Source organism: Myotis nattereri (genome assembly GCF_964212035.1).
Source record: "Myotis nattereri genome assembly, chromosome: 15".
Classification (NCBI taxonomy): Eukaryota; Metazoa; Chordata; class Mammalia; order Chiroptera; family Vespertilionidae; genus Myotis; species Myotis nattereri.
In genome coordinates, this window is record NC_138090.1 from 14,955,892 (window position 1) to 14,982,006 (window position 26,115).

The window sequence follows — 26,115 nt, forward strand, 5'->3', positions numbered from 1 at the left end:
GCCAGCAGCCCTGAGCTTCCCGTGCTGACGTCTCCACCCCTCTCTCAACAGTTTCAACCGTCTGGATCTCCCACCATACAAGAGCTATGAACAACTGAAGGAGAAGCTGCTGTACGCCATTGAGGAGACGGAGGGCTTTGGACAGGAGTAACTGAGGCTACCCCCTCCCCTGCGCCCTGCACACATGTAGTCACGAGTCCTCCCTGCCTGAGAGGCTGCCGGCCGCAGCCCCGGGAGGCCCCGCAGATGGTGGCCCTGCGCGGGACCACACTGTCATCGGGCTGGTGGCAGCAGAGCCTGACCTCAAGAGGCCTTGCCCACCCCTCCCTCCTTCCCGCTGGTGGCAGTCTGGAATAAAGCCCCTTAGTCACCTTAGCCCAACACCTGTTGCAGCCTGGAGGGCTGACCCTCTGCGAAGCTCACTGAGCCTCCTTCTCCCCTTCGGCCAGCCCTAGGTGTGCATGAGTGTGCAAGCCGGGGTGCCCGTGCCGAAGGGCTGCAGCACAAGCTGAGGGCCTCACGGGCTAGTTAGGTGAGAAGGAGGCTAGCCCCTCGGGGTCCCTGTCAGAGTCTTTGCCAGTAAAAGAGGTTCTGTTTTAAATAGAACTTTTCTAATGATGTGTACAAAACGAAGGTCTGAGAGTGAGGAGCTCTTCCCACAATTCCCCAGAGCTCTGGATGGAGGCTGCCTTGCTTCCTTCCCCGCAGGCTTAGCCGTGGAGGCCGAGCAGCAAGGCAGGCCCGTCTCCACTCAGGGCTGGCCAGTTCCCTCCTCCCAGCCAGCCGAGGCTTGTGCCAGCTGCGTGGATGTTGCTGGGATGGAAACAGCAAACTCGGACTTTCTTTCCCTTTCCCTCAACTTGAAGCATTTTGTGTGTAGGGTTGCTTCGTGTTTGTTGCTGGTGTGCTGCTGTCACTCTCTGCCAGGGAGCTGGTGCACCAAGTGTTGCTGGGACCTTGAGGGACCCAGCACCGTGGGTCCAAGGATTTCCCAGACAGCTGCTCCTCTTAGGAACCAGCTTAGCAGTTCTGCGAGCTCAGGCAACTCGACCTCACAGCGGCCTCTCCCCGAGCCTTGACAGGGAGGGAAGGGGTGGTGTCCCAAGTGCCACCAACCTCGCCGCCTTTGATAGAGAAAAACGCCCTTTGCCAGATGTAGTCACCCAGGCTGTGGGCCTCCAGGTGGGTCGCTTCGTCCCCTGTTGAGAATGAAGGGCATCCCCGCCAGCCAAGAGCCTTGAAGTGAGGCTTTGTCTGCACACAGGAGACGATGCTCTTGGAAGCAGCTGAAGGGCCTGAGCTGCTGCACACTTCTGACTTGATTTCTGGAGCCCCGCTGGGCTCCGTCTTGGGCATTCTGGGTATTGATACCTTCAAGGACACGCTCCTCCGGGATGCTGGAGCCGTGATGGTCATGAACTTCCCGATCCAGCCCCTGGGTTCTAGCGTCGAGCACCAGCTGCAGACTAGCTCTAGCTTCCTGGGACCCCAGGCAGGCCCCCAGACCGGCCAGGGCCTTCAGAGGATAGTTTCGTCTCCCCAGATCCGTGTCCCTTCCCCTGGCCCTGCAGGGACAGCCGTGTCTGCTGTGCTGGCTGTACTGGTTTGAATGGCTCCTGGAGTCACTTGCTGTGCTTCCCGCAGTGACTTGCCACTTAAAGGCGGGATGTGAGCTGCCATGCGGAGTTTGGAAGCCTCAGGCTCCCATGTATTCAGAGTGTGTTCATGTGCATGTGTGTGTACATACGTCTGTGTACATATAACATGTGTCTACAGAATATCATTTGGTAGCTCTGGGTTGGCCATCTGATTGTTTTGTAATGCCCAGCGCCTTGCCTCGGAATTGCCAGTTTCTTGTGCAATAAACAGTCAGCAGCTGTGGGTGGTGTTGGCGTGTTGTCTCCAAAATCACGGTCTCAGATGAGAGGCCTCTGGGCCCCACAGACCCTCCAGGTCCTGACGGGGCAGCAGTTCCATGACCTAGCTGGTTTTGAGAAACGTGTGTCATTAACCAAGACAGCCACACTCCTGGTGGGTGGCTGAGTCCTGGTCCAGGGCTCACTGGCTTCAGCCCTCGGTCAGTTGCTTCACTGCACCCTTTCGGCATCCTTGGCCTCCCCCTGACAGGCCTGGGTTTCTCTGAGCAGTTGTGGTGGGGTCGGCACACCCACCAGGTGAGGCTGCGGGTTGGACAGGCTTTGGAAACCTGGGGATAGCGTTCTGGGCAGTTACTTATTCCAGAAACATTTCTTGGTGTTTCTTCAGTTTCATGATGATAGTGGGAGTCCCTGATCTTCACTTCCTGGTCATACAAGGGCCTGCCACCTACTTTTTTTGGTATTTAAGAGTTCAGATGGGACCGATTCCAGGCTGATGGGTCTCTGCATTCAACACAGAGATGACTGTCATGGGTGGAGCCTGGCCCTGATGGTGCTGCTTCTCAAGGGAGGCAGAGATGGTCGGACGGGCTCCTTCCTGGAGTTATCAGCTGAATTCACTGCCCTCCCGCCCATCTCCGACAGGGCAGTACTAGACTTTGAGAAAAATATTGACAAAAGCCCACATGTTATACAGACGAAATTGTTCTCCTCACTCTTATCCCCAGAGGTAGCTGCTGTTCTGTTTGCGGTGGTCCTTCTAGACTATTTTATGTGCATATGTAAATCATAGATATATATCGTTGTCAAATAGACTGAAATTGAGCTCTTATATGTTGAACAACTCGCTTGCCTCATGCAATGAGCTGTCAGGGACACCTTTTCACGCCCGTCCACATATCTCTAAGTGATTCTTCGCTGCGTGATATTCCGCATTACGGTGTTTCTGTAAAACCCCGTCTGTCCCAACAGGCATTGTGGTTGTGCCCAAGCTTCTGTGAGTGCCCTTGGGCAGGTCTTGTGCACTGAGGCTGCTCTTCCTGGAGGGGGCAGTGGTCCTGGAAGTTGGACTGTTCATGATATGCCTTCATTTTTACTTAAAAACTTATTAAAGTTTTAAAATGTAAAGATAGGAAAGGTCTGCAGTGAAAGAAAGCCTATCTCCCCCGTCCCTCCCCTACACACACACTTTTATTCTGTTGTTACTCAGACACTCAGATCACCTACTAGAGGCAACCATTGCTGCTGGTTTCTTCTGGGCCCTTCCAGACATACTTGTAAAATCCCAGCAGATTCTACCCAATTGTCCTTCAAAAAGGTCGTGTTTTGCCCTGGCCGGTTTGGCTCAGTGGATGGAGCTTCGGCCTGCGGACTGAAAGGTCCCAGGTTCAATTCCCGTCAAGGGCATGTACCTTGGTTGTGGGCACATCCCCAGTGGGGGGTGTGCAGGAGACAGCTGATCGATTTTCTCTCATCGATGTTTCTAACTCTATTTCTCTCCCTTCCTCTCTGTAAAAAATCAATAATAAAAAAAAAAGGTCGTGTTTTATCAGCCTCAGCAATGGCCGGACCCCTGTCACCCCACTGGGTGAACGGAATCCCCATCTGTCCTCCCAGTTCTCTGCTCCCTTTTCCATCTTCTAACTCTGGGCATCTGTCCTTTCACACGATTAGTGTTTTGGTTTGTTTGTTTGTTTTTAACATTTACTGTGGACCCATAATGAAATCTGCATTTTTTTGAAGGCTTATTGGAAAAGCAACAAGAACATTTATAGTACTGTGATCATATAAACACTGTCTAACCCAGAACTGATTAGTATCAAGTTGGACAACTATTTCTTTCTCATAAGCTTTCAACCCAGAGGTTCGAATGACCTTTTGCTTTTATTACGTCCTCAATTTTTTTCTGACTCTGAAGTATTTCAAGTGAAACTAGTTGGCAGGGAGTTCCCCTACCCCTATACACTAGAGTAAGTTCCTGATATAATTAGCCAAAATGAAGAGCAGTTATGTCTCCCTTTGCCACCCAAGGTCCCTAATGGGTCTCCCAGGTGCCAGTGAAACTTTACATAAGGTGGGGTCTCCCTGGGTCTGGAAAGCTCAGTTCTAGCTTCCCCACTGCCCTTCAATATTAGGGCCCTTCACTCTTCTAGAAAAACTCACCCATTGCTCCATGTGCTTCCATTTCACAGTGGTTCTCAACCTTCTGGCCCTTTAAATACAGTTCCTCATGTTGTGACCCAACCATAAAATTATTTTCATTGCTACTTCATAACTGTAATGTTGCTACCGTTATGAATCGTAATGTAAATATCTGATATGCAGGATGGTCTTGGGCGACCCCAGTGAAAGGGTCGTTCGACCGCCAAAGGGGTCTCGACCCACAGGTTGAGAACCGCTGATTTAGAGGAATGCTTACAAATAAGCTCTCCTGGTTCCTGAGCCAAACTCAGCATCAACAAGGCCCCAACCTCATCTTGGGGAAGAAAATTGAGCCAGCGCCCAAAGTTATTTCCTTAGCTCATTTCCCTACGGTCTACCTCTTTTTATTTCAATTATTCTTTTCTCAGTCTACCTCTTGAAGCCCATTGCCCCCAGCCGAGCTCACTTTCCTGTAGTCCGTGCTGCACGAATCGGGCACCACTCAGCTGACTCAGGTCGGAACATGTGACTTTTCATTGGCCATTTTCTATTATTTGTAGCCTTTGAACATCAACACGGACTTAGGGCCTGACTCCAAATCAGCTGGCCCCAGCGGCATTCATCTTCGTTTTCTTTTTGATGCTTGTTACAATTTTGACCCCTTCCATTCGATTCTGTTTGTTACCCCCGGATATATTTGATGGTCTACAGGATATCCTCATCCCAACTGAAGTTCCAGTGCCCCCATCACAGCATCAACTCCTCCCCTAGGAGCCCTATCTCTTTTTGGGATAAAATAGTATTAGAAACCAAGATCGGTTCCATCAAGATGGCACTGTGATTTCATGATTCGATCAACCTCTCTGCTCCAAACACACAATAAAGGCACACAAAATATAAAAAGGAAAGCAAAAAGGCTGGTTTTAAATCAGGATAAATAATTCCATGGATCAGAAACAGAACAAAATGCAAAACATTGAGCAAGACTGAAGCTGAGGCTGGGAGTTCAGCTGCTGTGGCGTCAGCCGTTCCATGTTCCCGCATAGACGGGCACGGGCACCAGCCCACGGCTCCCTCCCGTCTCCTGGAAGCAGGCCAACCGGCAAACAAAACCAAACGGTTGCTGCTGCGCACCTGGCTGTGGCTTTGAGAAGCATGGAGACTTGAGGCAGAAACTCAAGCCAACCCGCCCCAGAGGTTCTGGCCTGCATCTGTGCTCGTCCTAGGTCACCCCAGGCCAGGCTCCCACCTGCCACTCACCGGTCAGGCTCTAGAATGGATGCCCATCAGGACAGGAGGAGGCAGCTGCAAAACACTAGGCAGACAGAGAAGGAGAGAAAGAACAATGCCTCCCTCAAAATTCTTGTCTCTCCATATTTCAGAGAAAGATACCCACGGATCTCTTGCCTGCTGGTGTTTGCCATAAGGGAGTTAGGTGGCAGTTGAATCGAAGGGGTTGTCAGTGTCACTGTTCAAGGGTCTTTTCTCTGGAGTGACCAGTTTTTCCAGAGGTGGATCCTCTGCTCCCGCCCGAGGGGAAGGCCCTACCTGAGACAGGTACACCTGCCTGTAGGCCTCCTGGGAATAAGCAAGCAGGAGGGGGCCGAGGTGCTCGGATCCCCAGCCACTGACCTGGCCTTTTCTGTCTGCTTTCAGCCCTTCCCTTCTGCTCTGACTTGGGTCCCCAAGCCTACAGCTCCCTTGACCTCTGTGCCCTGAAGCTGGGAGAGGGGAGGCGGCCAGGCTATGAGGGGCTTGGGAGGGACCTGGGTGTCCAACTCTTCTGTATGGACACTTCACAACCCCAGTTTTCAGGTCTCCTCCTGCCGGAGTCTCTCTGGGGACTTGCTCATTTCTGTTTGGTCAGTTACACTCCTCCACCTGCTTCCCACCTTTGGAAACTTTGTCGTGTCCTGGTTGATCACTGAGTCCTGGAGATGGTTAATCTACCATCTCAGTTAACTCCTTCTGCGTTGACAGGTCTGCATGGGGGCAGAGGAGGGGCAGCTTGTAGCGGGCAGTCTGCGCACAGAGGTCCCAAAGGGGGCTTGACTTCACTCCGTCACATTGATTTTCAGCTAGTCTGCTAGCTGTAAACCCCATGTGTTGACCCCATGACACTAACTCTGGCCTCTCGTAAGCCTGAGCTTGTCCCAGGTCCTGCAGGCCCCACCAGAACCCTTCTTTTTTTTTTTTTAATATATTTTATTGATTTTTTGCAGAGAGGAAGGGAGAGAGATAGAGAGTTAGAAACATTGATGAGAGAGAAACATCAATCAGCTGCCTCTTGCACATCTCCTACTGGGGATTGTGCCCGCAACCCAGGTACATGCCCTTGACCGGAATCGAACCTGGGACCTTTCAGTCCGCAGGCCGAGGCTCCATCCACTGAGCCAAACCGGTTTCGGCCAGAACCCTTCTTGATGACGCTCCTTCCAGTGAATTCTTGGCCGTGGCTCCTGCTACTGGCCATTTCTCCCCACCCTCCTCTTTCCAGAGTGTGTTGAAGTCCCTCATCCACCCCTCAGACACTACCTCTCAAATGAGCCAAATGGCCCGGGCAAACTGGGAATTTTTTTTACATTTAGGGACTATCATTTTAATGGGGTCTTGGGAGGGAGAAAAGATAAATTCTACATGTAAGAATTGAATTTCAGCCATTCTGCCATGATTAAGCCCCTTGCTCCTCACCCCTCTAAGACTGGGCTTCTCACTCAAGATTTGCTTTGCTTTGTTTTGCTATCTCCAAAGCCAATGGTGCCAGTAGATAGTCCTGTTTCTAAGTAAGAGGGATGTTTTACTTCTGCGTTTTCTACTAACATTGTTTTTATTCTAAGAAATTAATTAGACACTGAGATTAAAAAAGAAAACACTGCAGCCTCTTATGGTGAGTTACCCTGGTGAATTCGTGTTCCTGTCTGTGAGAGGCAGACTTCTCCTGCCCCCCTCCCCAGGACCCCCTCATGGTAGTCACACCCTCCCGGTGTAACCCCCTCCCCTTGAGTGGGGCTGGGCTAGCGATTTGCTTCCAACCATGGAATGTGGCAAAGGTGATGGGCTGTCACTTCTGTGATTAAATTACAAAGCCTTGCGATCTACTACTTGCTCGCTAACCACTGCCTTCTCACTTGTGCGTTTTGATGAAGCAAGCTGCCCTGTTAGAGGGGCCCATGTGGCAAGGGACTGAGGGCAGCATCCTGTCAACAGCCAGTGAGCAACTGAGGCCCTCAGTCCAGCAGCCCCATGAGGAATCGAGTCCTGCCAACCACCACCTGCGCTTGGAACAGCTGACACCTTGATTGCCACCTGTGGACATCCCTGAGGGGAGGAGGCAGCCAGGCGGTGCGGGGCTCCTGACCTACCCAAACTGTGAGGTAATACTGTGTGTTAAGCTGCCGAAGTTTATGGTGATTTGTTACGCAGCAATAGATAGCTAATACACTATCCTAGATCAGATTAGATGTCCGTGGACTAGCATCTCTTCCACGCTCTGAGTTCTGAATGTGGTCATGATTTTTAATGAACGAAAGGGCCACAGCATGAAGATTATCTATAGATCAAAACATCATTCTAACCAGGAATATAGGCAGAAAAGTACTAGTATCACTCTTGTTTCTTTTCTTGGGGAAAGAAAATTTGGGAAGTGGGAGGAATTTCAGTCCTTGCCCCTCAGCCCACAGCCTGACATCATTTGCTTGGCTCCACTAATGGTCTCGGAGGCCTTGGGTCTGGCCCAGCCTGGGACTGGCACTCTGCCTTGAGATGTCATTAGTACTTAACTGGGCCTCCAGCCAAACCCGGTTGGCAAGAGTCCTGTCCAGTCTCTCAAGGACAATTTTGGGTCCGTTTCCTTAATTACAGGGTGAGCAGCAGAGTAGGTGGTGCCATTACAGCAGTAAATTAGCTCGAAGGACAGCCTTTGCAGCTCCAGGACTCTGGCTGAGGTTGGCTCAAGGGGCACAGTTCCCGTCTCAATAGCAGCCTCCCTCAGGAGCATCTGGGCTCTGGTGGGCCCTGGGTTTGGAAGCATTATTTCTTCCATTTCATCCTTCGACTTTTGGATTTTATAGTCATGTTGTTTGGCAACTCCTTGTCATTGGTTCCCCTTGGTAAAAATAGGGGGCATATGGGGTAGGGATAGCTTATGCTTCACACTTTGACTCATCCCATCCCTTCTGTCCAACAGGGGTACCCACCCAGGGGGATCAGTTGTCTGCCACTGGGTAATGGAAGCCCCTGGATAATTATTTTTTCTAGCTTTGTTGAGATATAATTGACATATATTGTTGTGTAAGTTTAAGGTGTACAACATGAAAATTTGATACATGTATAATATTGAGAAATGATTGCTACAATAGGATTAGTTAACACATCATCACCTCACAAAATTGCCATCTTATTGTTGCTGAGAACATTGAAGGCTGCGTTGTGGTGAGAACACATACGATCTACTCCCTCAGCAACTTACAAGTATATGATACGGCATTGTTAACTGTAGTCACCACCCTGTACGCTGGATAAATATGACAAGAAGACTGTGGGAAAGTAGAATAGGGTGAATGCATCTACTTTATTTTATTTTAGTTTAGTTTAGTTCAGAATGTGGTTAAATGAGTCAGGCCACAGTTCTCTATTTTTGCTGTTAAATGAGAATGTAAATATTAATTCTTACATTTTTAGAACATCCTTTTTTTGTCTTTTCAATTTCACTTTTATTCATTTTTTTTTCCATTTAAGCATGCTTCAATGTATTTATAATGAATGAGAGTACAAATAAACCTTCCAGAACATTTCTGGGACTACAGAATTATATTAATAACACTCTTTTTTTTTAAAAAAATATATTTTATTGATTTTTTACAGAGAGGAAGGGAGAGAGACAGAGAGCCAGAAACGTCAATGAGAGAGAAACATCGATCAGCTGCCTCCTGCACACCCCCCACTGGGAATATGCCCGCAACCCAAGTACACGCTCTTGACCGGAATCGAACCCAGGACCCTTCAGTCTGCAGGCCGACGCTCTATCCACTGAGCCAAACCGGCTTCGGCATTAATAACACTCTTAATGTATTTGACATAGGGTCTGATAATTCCATTAAGGGCCCCCTAGTTCCTCTGATATTCACACAGGGATTAGAAGTAAGTGAATTGGGGAAACATCCCTAAAACTAGGATTTTTAAAAAAATATATTTTTATTGATTCCAGAGAGGAAGAGAGAGAGAGAGAGAGAGAGAGAGAGAGAGAGAGAGAGAGAGAAACATCAATGACGAGAGAGAATCATTGATTGGCTGCCTCCTGCATGCCCCATACTGGGAACCGAGCCCACAATTCAGGGCATGTACCCTTACTGGAAATCGCACCATGACCTCCTGGGTTCATAGGTCAATGTTCAACCACTGAGCCATGCTGGCCAGGCTAGGATTAGTTATTTTTAAATTCTAGAATCATGGTACAATTCACAGTTCCTTTTCTTCAGGAATGTTCAATCTTTTTTGAGAAGAAATTTATGTATTCATGATAAATTAGAAAACAATTTGGAAGCAACCCATAAAATTTATAGAGAGCTTCAGCCGGTATGTATCATTCTTTTTTTGAAAATTTTAAATTAAATTTATTGTGGAAACATTGGTTAATAAGATTATTTAGGATTCAAGTGTACATTTATATGATACATGATCTGAATATTGCATTGTGTGACCACCACTCAAAGTCATATCATCTTGTTACCATATAATTTCTTTTGCATGTGGCTTTCCAATTTTCCTAGCTCCATTTATTAAAAAGGCTTTTTTTTTCTATTGTGTGTTTTTGACTTCTTTGTCAAAAATTATTTGCTCATATACATATGCTTTTATTTTTGGGCTCTCAATTCTGTTTCATTGTTCTCTGTGTCTGTTTTTCTGCCAATACCATGCCGTATTGATTATCATTGCTCTGTGGTATAATTTGAAGTCAGGTAGTATGATACCTTCAGCTTGTTCTTTTTTCTCAGGATTGCTTTGGCTATTTGGGGTCTTTTGTGGTTCAATGCAAATCTGATGATTTTTTGTTCTATTTCTTTAAAAAATGACATTTGAATTTTGATGGTGATTGCATTAGATCTGTGTATTATTTGAGTAATATAGAATTTTAACTGTCAATTCTTCCAATCCATGAACATGGAATGTCTTTCTTTTTCCTTGTGTCTTTTTCAGCCTCTTTTAATAATGCTTCACATCCTTTGTGAAGTTTATTCCTAGGTATTTTATTCTTTTTGTTGCAATTGCAAAGGGAATTTTTTTTTCATTTTTCTCTCTCTGAAATTTCATTTAGTATATGGGAATACAGTGGATTTTTTTACATTAATTTTTTTTCTTTTAAAAAATTCTTTATTGTTGAAAGTATTACATAGGTACTCCTCCCCCCGGCCTCCCCATTAACCTCTCCAGCCCTCCCCCATGCTCTTTTCTAGCATGAATTTTCATGCATATGTGTCTATTACACTCCACAAAATGTCTTCCTTCTCTGCAGATTAACACCCATGTGCAACCTCTGCTCCCCGCTGGCCCTCACCAACCCATTGTCTGTGTCCACAGGTTATGCATATATGCATACAAGCTCATTGGTTGCTCTCTTCCCACCCACCCTCCCCTGCCTTCCCTCTGAGGTTCAACAGTCTGTTCATGCTTCTATGACTCTGGGTCTATTTTTGATCATCAGTTTATTTTGTTCATTAGATTCCACATATGAGTGAGATCACGTGATACTTGTCTTTCTCTGACTGGCTTATTTTGCTCAGCATAATACTCTCCAGGTCCTTCCATGCTGTGGCAAATGGTAAGAGTTATTCCTTTTTTATTGCCATATAGTATCCATTGTTTAAATGTACCATAGTTTTTTTATCCACTCATCTGCTGATGGACACATGTAGATTGATTTTTATATCCTGAAACTTTTAGGAAAGGATGAGATCTAATGGAAAATATGTATGTAAATGAAAACACATGCACATACAAAATAATGCTGCATATTCTGCCAGGATCAATCCATATCTAAGAACAATGATTAAACCCACTTAAGGGTCTACCAATTGTGTAAATATGTGTGTGAGGAGGTTACAATGGTAGTGGAAATCAGGATAAAGGTAAAAAAAATAACAAGAGAGGGGCTCTAAAAGTGATGCTGCTGCTAGTGAGTCATGAAATGAGGTTCAAGCAACTCCATCTGAGGTTCATCTTCCAACTTAGTGTCTCTGGTGTGAGAATAGAATATGAAGGAGAGGGCAGGTGAGAAGGTAAGCAAGAATTGCAGGTAGGAAATCCTTGCAACAGAACAGAAGAGATATATGGATGCTTGGACGTAGGTGGGGCAGTGGGAATGCAGAGATGGTCCACATGGTAGGACAAAGAGGTGGCTGAAGGCAGAGGCTGAAGGTGAGCCTGTGACCAGTATGACTCCTAAGGTGAGTGGGTAGGATATGGAATAAAGAGGAGGAACAGCTATGGGAATTAGAGTTATCAACTAGATTGTGGATTTTAAAAAATGTACGTGGATAGGTTGAGTAAGATGAAGGTTCAAAGGAAAATGTGAGGGGGGTGGGGGAGGGCAAGAGGATCCAAGAGAAGCAGGGATGAGTGCCAAGACAGAAGCCTTTCAGAGGTCAAGTCAGGCAAGGTTAGGGCTGAGAAGGGTCAACTGGATTAGCAACGTGGAAGCCACTGGTGACTTTGATGAGCACTGTTAGTGGAGTGATGGGGGATCGGGGTGGGGAGCCAGAATGCATAAGATTAAAGAAATGTCTGAAAGATAAAGAAGAGAAGGCAGCAAACACGGGTGGCTATTTGATGAAATTAATGGGGGAAAGGACAGAAAAAGAGCTACAGTGGAGGATGGAGAATGCGGGGCTGTGAGATGGGAGAGAACCGAGTCTTCATATGCTGAGAGGTCAGAGATGGGGATGAAGCCAGGCTGAAAATGAGGAAAGAGATACTACGTAGATGAACTATAGCTCTTAGTTGGTTATTTTGGTTAAAAGATGAACTAAAGTATGTTATTATTGCTCAGACGTTAGCTGTAGCATAGAGCTAGCGGTCACACGTGGGTGTTAAGCTGCAGAGAAGGAAGACATTTTGTGGAGTATAATAGACATGTATGCATGGAAAGAGATCTTGAGCTGGGAAGGACTTCTTGAATATGATCTACAAAGTGGTAACCGTAAGGCAAAGGATTGATAGATTTGTCTGCGTCGAAATAAAGATTCTCTAACTTTCATGTGTGCAGGAGGGCATCCTAAAAACACAGATTCCCAGAGATTGTAATGCAGTAATTTACACGGACATAAATTAAATCTAAGAAGGTAACACTAAACATGCGTCATGTCCTAATTGTTTTACCACATTTTACTATTATGTGTGTTCCTGAGGTCTTTTTATCTATTGTATCCATATTTAGGTAATACTGTGCAGCGCTGTGCATCTCTTCCCAACTCACGTTGGTGTATTGAAATCAGCCCTGGTGATTTACACCAGGGAAATTGGCAAAGGCTACAAATTAACCCTTTCCCCCTTTTTTTTTTCTTTTTTCCGAGAAGTGAGTGTTACTAGCACACCTCTGAAAACTGTCTTTAAAGAGATCAGTAGTGGTATCAGCAGTGAGGGGAATTAAAGCATGAGTTATTGAAGGGCAGAGAAAACCTTGTATATAATTGCCCAAACAGTAGGGTGGGGTGTGGCAACTTCACCCAATCTTTTTGCACCCATGCAACGCTCCAGCGTCCTTTAAAATCTTGCCTGGATGACTGCAGCCAAAAGCAGAAGTGACAGGAAGCAACTTTGGGGCAAGAATTCCCAATTCTTTGTTGAACTGGCAAGCAAATGTTTCTCTTGCCAAGAGATGAGATTATGGTGCCATCTAGTGTTGAAGAACAGATTGGCTCGACAGAGGAATGCTTACAGATTTCTCTTGATTTAGGCCCTGGAAACATTGTAACTGCCATCTTTTTTCTCCCTTTCTTTTCTTCTATTTTCTTTCTTCACGTCTATTTCCCTTTCTGAGTGCCTTTCTCTTTCCACCTACTCCCCAACAAGAGTAGCCATTGATTTTTTTGAAAGATCTCAAGTCTGTTTATCTTTTAGGCAAATATAGATAATACTGTTGGCATAGCAATATGCAAATCAGTGCTTGCCTGTATAATGTATTATTTGGAGTGTATTTGTTTAGGGAAATTGTAGAAATCATCTCTTATGGGTCACATAAATCAAATGTTCTCTGCTTTCCCACCACGACCCATCTCCTTCCCATTTCCTGGGACAGGGGCAGAGGAAGTAGTGGTGTTAGTGTGTTAATAGTGTCACAAACAACCCTAATTAATTTGCAAGTCTTATTTCTCATTTTCTTAGGAAAATGGTAGACTACAAGGCTTGTTCATAACTTCCCAGTGAATAGGATATTTCATTATTTTATGAGGACCTATGTTGTCATTTATTTAAAGTAATTGTATATGGTTGAGTTCTCACAGCTGGAGGGTCCTCTAGAAATGGGAGTGAGATCCTGGGGTTGCTAATTCCTGCTGGGAAGGTTTACTTTGCCTCTGGCACACTGGAGAAGTAATATGGTAGCCTCTGAGTAAGATTACTTCCCTTTGTCCCTTTAGTGATTAATGGTCCGAACAAAATTAAATAACATTTAACAATAATTAGTTGGCCTACAGCTGTTGTTTCATTATGATAGTTTCTATTTTTACATTAAGAACTAACCTATAAGTTCAGGGAGATTTTGGATGTTAGTTATCAAACAAAACCAGTAAGGAATAAATATCATTCTCTCTGTAATGTGTGTAGCAGGAGTAACAAGTCATTCTGAAGTCTTTGGCAGTGGAAGTGAGTGTAAAATATGAGGTCCAGACTCAGGATCAGACTTCTTCCAGGATTGTTTCCAAAACAGAAGTAGTGGAGAAATCTCATCTTGAGTTGGTCAGACTATACAAATGCAAAGTTTCATTTTAAGTCAGGGCCATGGGTTTTACAGTCAAGTCAGCTATTTGTCTACGCAAGATTCCCACAGTAGCCTTACGATGCTCACCCTTATAGAGGATGGCAGTTTTGCCTTATAGTGAGCCTAAATGACTCCAGAGGCTATAAACTGTTTTCTTTTTAAAAAAAATATATTTTATTGATTTTTTACAGAGAGGAAGGGAGAGAGATAGTTAGAAACATCGATCAGCTGCCCTCTGCACATCTCCCACCGGGGATGTGCCCGCAACCGAGGTACATGCCCTTGACCGGAATCAAACCTGGGACCCTTCAGTCCGCAGGCCGAGGCTCCATCCACTGAGCCAAACCGGCATCGGCTGTTTTCATTAGAAGTAGGAACTGAGGGTCCTGTTAGGAAGGTAAAGTCAATTTTATCCATATGTGGGTCAAACTATTCGATATAACAAAGCCTGAGTACAGTATTCCCATGTTCTTAGATGCTCAATAAACATTCCAATTTATCAAATGGTGGAAAACTTAAAATGCCTGTGGCATTAGACTCTAGAAAGCTTTTCAAGTCCAAATTGTACTACCAAAGGCAGACCTGACTCCTGTGTGGTCTGATTGCCACCTGACCCTTACATAAAGGACCCGCCTGCCTAAAGCCTCAGAACCATTGCATCCTGGCTCTTCCCTCTCCATTCCCTGGAGAGTTAGTGTTCCATGTTTCCTTTCTCACATCAGTCTGTTGTAAACATGGAAACTAAATTACAAAAGCTTCAACACTCCTGTTACTTTAAATATATCTGAAGCTTTGAACTTTGTATTTAAAATTTGTTACATGCAAAACCATCTGATCTTTGCTGTAATAGGAAGACTTGGTTGCCGGTAGTCCTTCCTTTACCACCCCTTTTTATCCCAGAATCTTACAATGAACTTTGAAGTGAACCCTCGTGGGCATGCTTCTATTTATGTAAAATAAAAGCTCAGTCAGTCATAGATCATATTATTGACCCTCAAGTTTCCACTAATTAGTTCACTGGCAGATCTGTGTAATAGAGATTGATACTTTTGGTAACTTTGAAGCATAACGCTGTGAAGTGGTTTCTGAGATTGACTTGACTCAGTTGTAGTGCTAATTCGTTGTGTTCTTAAATCTTTGGATTGGTACATGAGAGAACTTCAAGGAGGTCCTAACTGCTCAAGAATGAAAATTAATATCCAAGCGACTACTGTATGTCAAATGACCAAGAACCTTATTTAATCTGTTCCTAGAGGAGCCCTGAGCACTTATTTTGGGGGAACTTCATTCCATCCTCAGTAACATCCCCATTAGCCTGTGGCCTGATGTACTTAGACCCACTGCAGAAGTAACCGAGTGTCCCTTAGGAAAAACTGCTCTAGGGACTTCGCAGAGAAGGTGAGGCACAAACGGGGACCTAGGTCCTCTAGGCAGAGTTAAGAACTCACCTAGCTATAGCATACTATTTTTGAAAGGAATGAGATTCTTTTTCATAAAAGATTCCAAGTCTAAAATACTTCTTTAAGGCAGTTTCAATTAAAGATTGTTTTGGCTGCTTCTGAATATAATAGATCGCCACTCTCAGAGTCAAAAACGACTAGAACACAAGACTTAAAAACCAAGCCATTTAATTGTCTTTAAGGTAAACAATACATGGAGCTGGATCCCAAGCCCCGAGAATGCCAGAGCTCAAGGTCCCTGTGTCCCGTGGTGTGATATTCTCAACGGAGCTCAGAAGGGTCAGAACTCAGAGGTGTTGGAGGCAGAGCGCTTCTGGAATTCACGCATTCCACTTAGCAATTTTGCAAACTGCCAGAAACAGAGCCCAAGAGTCTTTTGAGATGGGGAAAATTCAACTCCTGGTTTTATAGATAAAAGAATGAAGAGTACCAAAAATGTTGTTTACTTTTGTCAGTCTGAATCCTGAGCTGTCGTAATCCCAATTCATAGCATCCTATGCTGTAGTTTAGGTACGAGATCAGTCCCTCTATCCATTCACTTCCATGTAATGCCACAGCAAGAGTGACCTGGGGCAGAGAGCTCTTGTCAATACAGCTTTTTAACAAGCACTTAAATGAAAAGAACCCTCTGGCGGCACACAAGTTAGTTTATAAGATTTTAATTTACAAATTAAAAAGCTACATGTTTTATTTTTTCTCCTTTTTCTCTTCTTTCTTTATATCACTCTTTTCCTTATCTTTCTCTTTGTCATCTTTTCTATCCTTTTTGCTCTCTTCTTTTTCCTGCCCTTCTTTTTTCTCTGCATCCCGGTTGGCAATCTTGTTGTTGATGAGGTTGTGCAGGGCAACCACTGAACGGATCAGGGAGGCCAAATACACCACGACCATCTGGTCGTTGGTCTTTAGGTAAAAGGCCTTGACAAACTCCTGCAGGCTAACGTCTGGCAGCAGGTTGAAGACGTCCTGCAGCTGGTAGATGATCTGGTGGTTGATGGGAAGCTTGCCTGTAGCCACTTTCTCCAGGTAGCCTTTGATATCCAGAAGTTTGGAGTTCAGTCCCTTCAAACCATGCACCTGGTTTGTGATCCGCTGGGAAAGAGTGCCCACAGTAGTGTCTTTGATGTCTCTGTAATAACCCACAAGAAGGGCAGGAAAAAGCATCAGTGTACTTACTGTATTACCTCCCAGGTTCCTACATTCTAAGGAAACACCTAGCTTTGTGGGGAGGGGCAAGTTTTCAAAAAAAAAAAAAAGTTATTCCTCCATTTTACAAAGATCTGAGTATAAACTGGCTTAACTTTGTTTTCATTGGGAGGCATATATTTAGTTTTTCTTATCACAGGGCATTTTTCAAAAGAAAAGAGAGAGCCAAAATGAAATTTCTTTCAAAAAAAACCCACAAAAAAACCCCTCTCGCCTCCAACTTTCCTAACAAAGGTAGCATTTTCCCCACCTGCATCTATACAATGTTGCGAGAAGTTTAAATTAGCAGTAACATTTTGAATTGAAAGAAATCTTACTGAAAAAAATGATGACATTTTTTAATAAATCAGGGTTATAGAAGTAGAGTACTTTAAAATAAAGCCCATCCCAAGTAGATTCTCTGCAGAAAACTGGCTAGCTACATTCACTGAGAAGGTCACCTTGGAAGAAAACATGCCTATACTTTCTGCACACATCTGTTCCTTTCCCAGTCAGCGTTACAGTTTCCACACAAGGTGTACATCCACAAAGCCATAAATCGGAACTCAGGACACTGTAGAGAGGATACGGGTCTAGAACCCGTGTCCCTGCACTCCTGACACAGCTCTCTCCCTTACGCCGAGCAGCCTCGTGGGCTGCTATTGAGTCTGACACCGCCCAAGTCTCACCGTAACAAGTGTTCGACCCCAACTTCTTCAGCTTCCTCCGCTCCAATTTCACTGGTCACGTGCTCAAATGTTTTTGAGGTTGGCGTTCCATCCTGGGAGAGAAGGCTTTACTGTAGTTATTTGCTTACAAACTGACACAAGTTCCTTTCCACACCTTGATTCCTGTTTTAAATCAAATTACCTCATGGATTCATTACTGGGTTTTCCATGGCAGGAGTGGATAAGATTTGCTTTGAAAGCTTAGTCTTCTAAACTAACGTGACAGAGTCTGCTGGAGCAGCACGAGCTCGTTTCTGAGGAAATTCTTGATAATCCTCTCAACCCCACAAGTGGGGATGGACACTCAGGCAAGTCTGGATTAGGCTGATTTTTAAAGTATATAGTTCTTGCCCTAGCTGCTCTGGTTCAGTGGATAGAGTGCTGGCCTGTGGACTGAAGGGTCCAGGGTTTGATTCTGGTCAAAAGCACATGCCCAGATTGTGGGCTCAATCCCCAGTAGGGGGAGTGCAGGAGGCAGCTGAACAATGATTCTCTCGCATCATTGATGTTTCTTTCTCTTTCTCTCTCTCTCTCTCTCTCTCTCTCTCTCTTCCTCCCTGAAATCAATAAAAATATATGAAAATAAAAAAAGTATACAGTTCTTTCTAGCAAAGGCAATACGAGCTCAGGTCAGAAACATAACATTTAACCACCTATTGTCCCTTGGATCAAACAAAGCAGAGCACCAAAATGATGCAGTCAGAACAACTTTCTGGTGGCCTGAATTTACCAAAGGATCTGCTTGGGGATGTGGTCGACTGCATCACCTAGGGACTTCCCGATGGGACTCGGAGATAATTTCCTCAGGTCTAGTGTCAGAAGAGGCTGTACATCTCTTGAAAAGGCTATAACCAGACTGCCTGGGTTCACAGTCCAGCTTTGCCATGCATGTGATCAGGGAGCTGCAGGACCTTGGGTAAGTCACTTAACTTCTACCAAGCGGCATAAACCTTAGCTGTTATTTTATCCATAACAGTGTAAATCCTGCCAATGCAATTTTCCTCTTGGCTTTGATGGCCAGGATGATCAGAGACTTTAATGATCTTGAGGATGTCATGGCATGCCTTTTTAGGTACTAATTTTCTCCAAGTTTCATCTTATAAATGACCCTTATGTCCTGTCCATCCACTATTTAAAATTCCTGCTTCATTGGTGTGTGTACATGCATGCATGCATGAGTGTAAGCCACCTCAGATTCCTTTTTGAAAGGGGAGGGTAAAGATTAACTTAAAAGCAGCTGTATCAAGACAGGAATGAAAGCCTTATGGCAACTAGACAATAAATTGAGATCTAAGCTCCCTGTAGCAAGGCAAAAAGAGTAATAGGAGGATAGAGCTCAGGGCAAGGAGCATTTGCAGAAAGCTAACCTAAAATGTCTTTCTCCAGATTTAAAAACTGAATATAAGGATATATACTACATATTTAAAGCTAAAGACAGACTTTAATTACCCCTCAGGCTTTTGACTTTGGACATTCAAGATTAAATTACTTGCACACACTCAGAGCAAATATTTTATGCTTCCAACAAAACATGTTTTCACTACAAATCCTATCTTAGAGTTAGAGTTCAATTTTCCTGGAAATAGAGAAAAGATATATTCTGGCAGCTCTTTCTAGCTATACCTAAAGCACAAGCTAATGAACCTGAGAGCAAGTACTGGCTGAGTATCCAGGTGTCAAATCACACAGATGGGTCTTGCCATCTAGCCCCAGCCAGCTCTGACCTACTCTATTTGAAAACCTATGCTAGCCATTAGGGATTGAAAATCTCCAAGGAGAAAGGAATAGTGGCCCAGGGGGGCCCAAGAGTGGAAAGTGCATTAGATTAAGGCTAAGCTCACCAGATTCTGCATCTACTTTGCTGTGAACATCTCTGGGCAATCACTTAACTACTTTGAGCCTCAATTTCATTTGTAAAAGGGGACTTTCGGTCTCTATGGTCCTCTCGTTTCTGAAATGTGGCTATTCAAACACTCAAAGGGAAAACCATAATGTCAAACTGTTAACAGACATCAACAACCTTCTCTTTCTTATAAAGAGATAAAGGATTTGTTGACTTGAAAATGGAAAAACAAAACAAAACCCCGAACAACTGCCTATTAAGTATCAAATCTATTTATTCTAGACTCATAGCAAGATGACTTACATCATGAACTTCTTCCACTGAAATATACGCTTCTGTGGGCAGTCCCAGGTCCTTTGGTTTCACATCAATGATGACTAGTACCTTGCAGAAAAACACATCTTAGCAAACCGCCTTACACTGAGTATATAGGAATGACAGCAGCCATTCTCCTGCTCATGAGTACTGAAGGATTTCATTCAACCAGACAAAAGCCAGAATTTACATGCAAATTATCTCATCATTTGCTTTGTTCTCCACCCCCATCTCTCTCTATATAAAAGTCTAAGCGACGGTCTGAGCATCTGACCCATAGCTATGATGAGCACTGACCACCAGGGGGCAGGAGCTGCCGAGCTGTGGTGACTTGGCAGCTGTGGTTCTCGGGTGACACACCCGGAACCAGAGAGGAGGGAGCCCAATTCTGGGGTGCAACACCTGAGAACCGCCCTCTCGCAATCTGGGACCCCTCGGGGGATGTTGGAGAGCTGGTTTTGGCCCTATCCCCACAGGCCAGGCCGAGGGACCCCACCTGCCGGGGAGGGACCACAGGAGGTTGGCTCTAGGGTGTGTCCGGCCCATCTGGCCCAGTCCCGTCCTGCCGACCACCTTCTAATTAATTTCCTTTCAATGTGCAGGAATCCATGCACTGGGGCACTAGTTAATTAATAAGCTGAGAGGTAGTCTATAATATGGTGATCAAACTCAAGGAAATCAGAGTTAAAACAGCCAACATTTTAATCCCAGTCACACCACCAATGAGACCTTACTAACCATTTTAAACCTCAGTTTCCTCATTGTAAAGAGGATAACAGCCCCACAGAGTTACAGAGAGGATCAAGGGAGATAACTTACATACCTGGCACTTAGCAGGTGTCTACTGTTACTTATTAAACATATTGGGTTATTGCATATTACACAAAACACTAAAAATTAACACAGGCTTACACAGAAACAGTAACAAAATGATTTTGCTGTTCAAATCCTTCTTAAGATGCTCTTACTTAAGTAAACTGGCAAAGAATATCATTCAAGAGTTTTAATGATAGAGTGCACTCACTGAGTTAGGGCAGTATCTTTTCATGAGTTCATTGATGGCGATGTCATTCTTATGTAGTTTAGGGCCTGTGTGGTACCATCCAACTATTCTTTCTCTGGCTGGAAAGGAAAAAAAATTAAGTGGGTTTGAATTGTTAAAGATCTATGTAATTCCCTCAGAAAGGGTAAGAACTCCAGTTATTATGCTCTCTAGCCTTTTCAGAATTTAAGACATCTATTTTAAATGTTGACTTATAAAATGTAAAACTCAAAAGAATTTTCAGAAAATAAGCAGCAAGGGGAATCCAGACATCCACATCTCAGACTAGTTTAGGAGACCAGTCAACAATGAAAGCAACCAGAAAATAATTCTAAGGCAACATATAAATATGGGTTCATGTCACATAGACTGCAATTGTAAGTGTTACAGGAATAAACATTTTCAAAGCAATGTGGTTGCTGTAATGAAATAAAATGAAAATAATACACATGAAGAGATATACTTATCCTGGCGGCACTAAAGCTCTAGGGGCAGGCGGATTTTATCTGATAGTTCTTGGGATTTCTGCTGCAGAGGGCTACCTCTCTCCCCTAAAACTTGGGTGGTCTTAACTTGCTTTTCTAGTTTCTTATTTATTCTTCCTCATTCTTCTACAAACACTAGTCTTACTGAAGTCTAGCTAAGGAAAAGGCCCTTGACATTAACCAAAGAAAAGGGAATACTTAAAAAAGAAAAAACGTTGTACACACACTTAAAGATAATGTAAATCAATGCCACTAGATCTTACACACACACACACGACATACCATTGACCTTCTTAAACATTCCATACATGTTTTCCAAATAATCATGGTCTAAAAACCAGACGGAATCATCTTTGTCATCTTCATCAAAAGGGACTAAACAGGAAAAAAAAAAAGCAATATTTATTTTAGGTAGAATTCTAGAGCACAGGTCATAATCAGAGACCCCTAGGCCAGATATGATCCACGTAGGTGGGTTTGTCCAACACAGTATTGAAATTATTTTTGAATTGTTCGCATTAACAACTAGGAAATTTCACATAAAAATCCAGACTTCTGGCTTCTCTTGAAAAATCAGACCTGCTGACAACTGGCTAGAGCCAGGGAGAGGCTGAACCCTTTCAAACGGACAATGTTAAAAGCCCCATCACTTCCTAATATTTTCCATTTGGCAACTAACACTATCTGGTCCTTTTAGACACTGGAGTTAGTTACCCTTAGTCCAGGGGCCATGCCAACAATTTTTTTGTTTTTTTTGCTTTAATCATAACATACACTGAAATGTTCTTATAAAGATTCATGAAACAGAATAAAAGGGTAATGTCTCTATCTCTTCTTTGCTAACCCATAACCGCGGTTAATAGTAGTGCATAGGTTTACAAACGACAACAATTACCTATTTTTACACATACAGTTTTCCTAGACCACAGCTGCCATTTGTCTACATACTGTCTATAGTTGCTTTCCTGCTACAATAGCAGAGCTGGGCAGTTGCAATGGAGACTGTATGGCCTGCAAGTTTAAAATACTTACTACCCACTTTAGTGTGTAGCCTTTAGCCTCTCTTTTCATACCACAGCAATTCTTAAATTACAATTCTGGTTTGCAGTAAAAAATGGAAAACACAAAATATCGCTTTTAATTTTAAAGTTAATTGACATTTTAACCATGCTCAGAAAATGTAAAATTTGTCTTTTACCTGCAAAACTGTTAGATACATCCAGTACTTTCTTTTGCCATGACCCCAAAAGCACACCAACAACACGCTTCTGGTTTCCAACCTTGCCTATTCTGAATGAGAAAGGAGAAGGTCAGTCTAATAGGTACACAGAGGATGTGCCAACAAGTAGATACTCAACAGGAAATATTCACGTACAGATACAACTGAGTGAGTTAACTTGGAAACTAATCCCACTAAACAAATGTAATAGAGTCAGGTTACTCCTTAACATTAATTTCTAATAAATATAATGAGTAATTCATGAACTTTTTACACTGGCAGTTTTTACTCACTGTTAACTGGAAAGTAATATAAGCTTGGAAAAAATCTCAAACTTTATACAAATTTTAAATGGAGAAAATGAAAACTCTCCCTATCTTTAGAGTTTTAAAATGTTATTTGGTTGATGTTTGAAAAACATATTGAAGTTATGTCACTACATTTAATTTTATCTTTTCCTTTGCAGCTTCCCTTTGTCTTTTATTTATTTGTTTTATTCTTTTTTTAAATTCTTTATTGTTTAATGTATTACATAAGTCTCCTTTTTCACCCATTGACCTCTCGCCAGCCGCTCCCACCCCCCTTCCCTTTCTCTTTTAAACTTTTCCCATCTTCTCTCTCCTTGAATCTTTTCAGGGATAAAGATGTTGGAAGTAAAACCAGTTTTATTGTCCAGCTTGATGCTAACTGCTCTCTGGTACACCTACACCATGTCGGCAGGCCCCACTAGATGTTATAAATCTTTGAACCAGCTAGGCAGTGGTTCTCAACCTTCCTATGCCGCGACCCTTTAATACAGTTCCTCATGTTGTGGTGACCCCCAATTTCATTGTTACAAATTGAACATCATTAAAGCACAGTGATTAATCACAAAAACAATATGTAATTATATATGTGTTTTCCGATGGTCTTAGGCGACCCCTGTGAAAGGGTCGTTCGACCCCCAAAGGGGTCGCGACCCACAGGCTGCGAACCGCTGAGCTAGGGGCTCAGAAAGTGATTCTGACCCAGAGGCTTGTGCATGTCATCTGTGGGCGTTCTGAATGGCTTAATTAGAAAGAAGTCAACAGTGAGCTGGTGACTAATCACACCGAGAGTAGAACTGAATGAGAAACATTTTACTTCAGGATTTTTATCTCTCTATCAAACCTCAGTGATTTTGTCCTAAGGAGCTACAAGTGTAGCAAGTGAGACACAGATACAATACAACTCTATATTCAGAGGAAAGACAAAACCCGCTGTGAAATGAACTATGATTTCTCAACAGTTGCTGGTTTCACATTGGTTTAATCGAATCACATGGTTAGGCAAATTTATAAATGCTTACTAACTATGGGGTTTGTATTAAACAAAGTTAAGGATTCTGTATGCCTGGTGCTTCTGATTTTTTTTGGGAAAACTTAGGCGCTGGGTTTGCACACTTCAAAGTTAACTCCCACACGTCCTGGCTTTTCTTTCAGTTTACAAAAATCGATTTGTCTTTTACAAAAGCCTACATTCGTTATCTGACACAGCAGCTAGCAGTGTCCATTTGTACCCTGAACAAGTGTTTGTTGAGTTTACGGAATAGAACTGACCCGGTGACTGCCCCATCAGCACCTCTACTATCTTATGGAAGAAAAATAGCAATTACTGTACAGTGGGAACGCAAGCATATCCTGTTAGGCTGAGCGCCCTACACGGCAAAGGAACTGAACTGGGGACTTAGGAGTTATACAAAGCAAAACGCTGAAGAATGAATGGGCACTTAAAAATCTGACACTACAGCAGTTGCTCCCCCACTGGGTCCCTCTTTACACTTGCTAATTCAAGTAATTATTTTGTAAAACGTACGAACACGTGTAACAGGTCCGGCGGGATGAACAACCTGAAAGCAAGCAAGGGAAGGCGGGAGAAACATCTGGGGATGTTTTCTTATCTAATTCATTAATGCCACAGTCTCCAACTGATCTCATTTTTAAAAGAAAACCTGGATACCTCATCTACGTTTTAAGATATTGTTGAACCAGATTCCAGCTCAGAAACTTTCACAAGTGAAAAACCATAGCTCTTCCAAGGCGCCGAGACCAGAATTCCGGTGACAGCCTTCAAAGGCACAGAAGCTAGAATCAGAAGGGCTTTCCTACGAGACGGGGCGGGGAGATGAGGTGACAGATGGGCACGAGGCTTTGGGGGACCAGGGCCAATTGAAGGTTGTTGCTCCCATAGTCTAGCAGCCTACGGACCAGGATAGAGGAAATGGGCAGCCCAATCCCCGGAGTGCCGGCCGGCGCAGGGGGACAATGCCGGGTGACGTGGGCTTCCTGAACCGAGGTGAGCCTGGGTCCCTCGGCGAGACCGGGCCGCCCTCCGCTCATCAGCGCTCCTGCGGCCGCTTCGCCTTTCCCAGAGCGTCCGTGACTCAGCAGTGGAGGAGCCGCCGGCCCCGCGCAGCCGCCCCGCGCCGCCCGCTCACCGGTTAAAATGATCCACCACACTGAGCAGCACCAGGGGATGGACCACCACCTTCTGCACCGCCAGCTCCGGCATCGCGACACACCCCGCCCGCCAGGTTCCGCTCTCTGCGACCCGCAAACACAGGCAGCCACAGCGGCGGGCACACTCGCGGATCCTCCAGGCCCAGCTCCTCCTCTTCCGGCCCGGCAGGCGCCGCGCGGCCGCCGACTTCCGCTCCCAGAGTGCCCCGCGCGCGTCGCTCCCGGGATGACGCTCCCGCCGCCACCCGGCGGAGGGGTCGTGACGGAGAAAGGCGGGACCTGGCCTGGGTGAACAGCTACGAGTTTCCCTTGAAAATTAAAAGGACAAGGAAGACTGATAAAGGTTGACTCCCCGGTATTTGTCCTGCACCGTTCCCTGCAGTGATTTTCCGCCTCAGTTCCCCCTCAGCCCCTTCCCACTCCCCCACTCCCCCGTCTGAATACTAGAAAAAAGTACTAAGAAAAAATATAAATAGTAATAACTAATATTTCCACCATCCAGAAAATGTTCACTTTTGCTTCAAGTCACAATCCTCCAGAATTTCTTAGAAGAACTAACTTCAAATCTCTAGCATTAAGGCGCGCCCTTAATGGTAAATTTGGTAATTTATTTCATCCTCATTTTATTGTCGGGGAATAATTCCCTTACTCCCTACTAGGGACACTTTGCAGATAATATGTGTTTATATTTCCCACTTGTCCTTATATTACCATTTAACTAGGGCTAACGAACGCAATTGGTGCCTGCAGCGACAGCATTCAGGCTCGTTTTCAAGCAAAAACTTAGAAAAGTGCTGAAGAAAAGATGAAAGGAAATAAGGAAGTAAAGTTTTGGTATTTAGCTAGGAAAGAGAAAAAAGAAGACTAAATGGGGCCATGTAGGAGACAAGGACTTAGGCTTATTTGCAGAAAGAGCCAAATTACTTAAAATCCATGCAAGTTTATATTTCCGTCTAATTTTATTTTATTATTATTTTTTTAAAAAAAATATTGTTGAAAGTATTATATATGTGCCCCCCCCCGCCCCCCAATTATTCCTTCTTGGCCCTCTCCGCCCCCCAGGCCTTCACCACCCTATGACGGTGTCCATGGCTTATGCATATACGCATGCAAGTTCTTGGGTTAATCTCTTTTAAGTTGCTGTTTCTCTAAACAAAAACAATACTTAAGCAACATGAATTGTTTACTACTTGTTTATCCCGTCGTCAAACGCCTTTGATCTTTCGGATATTCAGAGGATTTCACCTCACTGAAGACCGGGAGGCGTCTGCTCTTAGCCTGCTTCCATGTAATCGGGGAGCTTTTGATATTCTTTCTGGGTCTTGCCCGTCGCTTTTAGAACATATACTCTTCCTACTTTTGGGAACACTAC

At 44.3% G+C, this 26,115-nt stretch overlaps 2 protein-coding genes across 2 annotated transcripts in view; one reads left to right on the forward strand and one right to left on the reverse strand.

Moving 5' to 3' along the window:
• Positions 1-1,878, forward strand: part of WWP2 (WW domain containing E3 ubiquitin protein ligase 2) — a 119,723-nt gene extending 117,845 nt beyond the window's left edge. Inside the window, exon 24 of the mRNA XM_081107031.1 lies at positions 52-1,878. Coding sequence (XP_080963157.1) covers positions 52-151 — 100 coding nt within the window. The 3' untranslated portion in view covers positions 152-1,878. The remainder of the gene's footprint in view (positions 1-51) is intronic.
• Positions 1,879-15,603: 13,725 nt separating this feature from the next.
• PSMD7 (proteasome 26S subunit, non-ATPase 7) lies at positions 15,604-24,949 on the reverse strand. The gene is made up of 7 exons (XM_081107771.1): positions 24,722-24,949; positions 22,246-22,337; positions 21,330-21,422; positions 20,545-20,642; positions 19,509-19,589; positions 17,324-17,415; positions 15,604-16,578 (listed from the first exon to the last, which is right to left on the reverse strand). The coding sequence occupies exons 1-7, from the start codon at positions 24,793-24,795 to the stop codon at positions 16,140-16,142; spliced, it is 969 nt and encodes a 322-aa protein (XP_080963897.1). The 5' UTR covers positions 24,796-24,949; the 3' UTR covers positions 15,604-16,139.
• Between the last annotated feature and the right edge of the window lie 1,166 nt (positions 24,950-26,115).

Coding starts and splice junctions, on each gene's coding strand:
- PSMD7 (XM_081107771.1), bottom strand. CDS start 24,795: ATGCCGGAGCTGGCGGTGCAGAAGGTGGTGGTCCATCCCCTGGTGCTG. Junction 19,590..20,544: donor AAAGATACTGCCCTAACTCA/GTGAGTGCACTC, acceptor TTTTTCTGCAAG/GTACTAGTCATCATTGATGT. Junction 17,416..19,508: donor CAGTGGAAGAAGTTCATGAT/GTAAGTCATCTT, acceptor CTTCTCTCCCAG/GATGGAACGCCAACCTCAAA.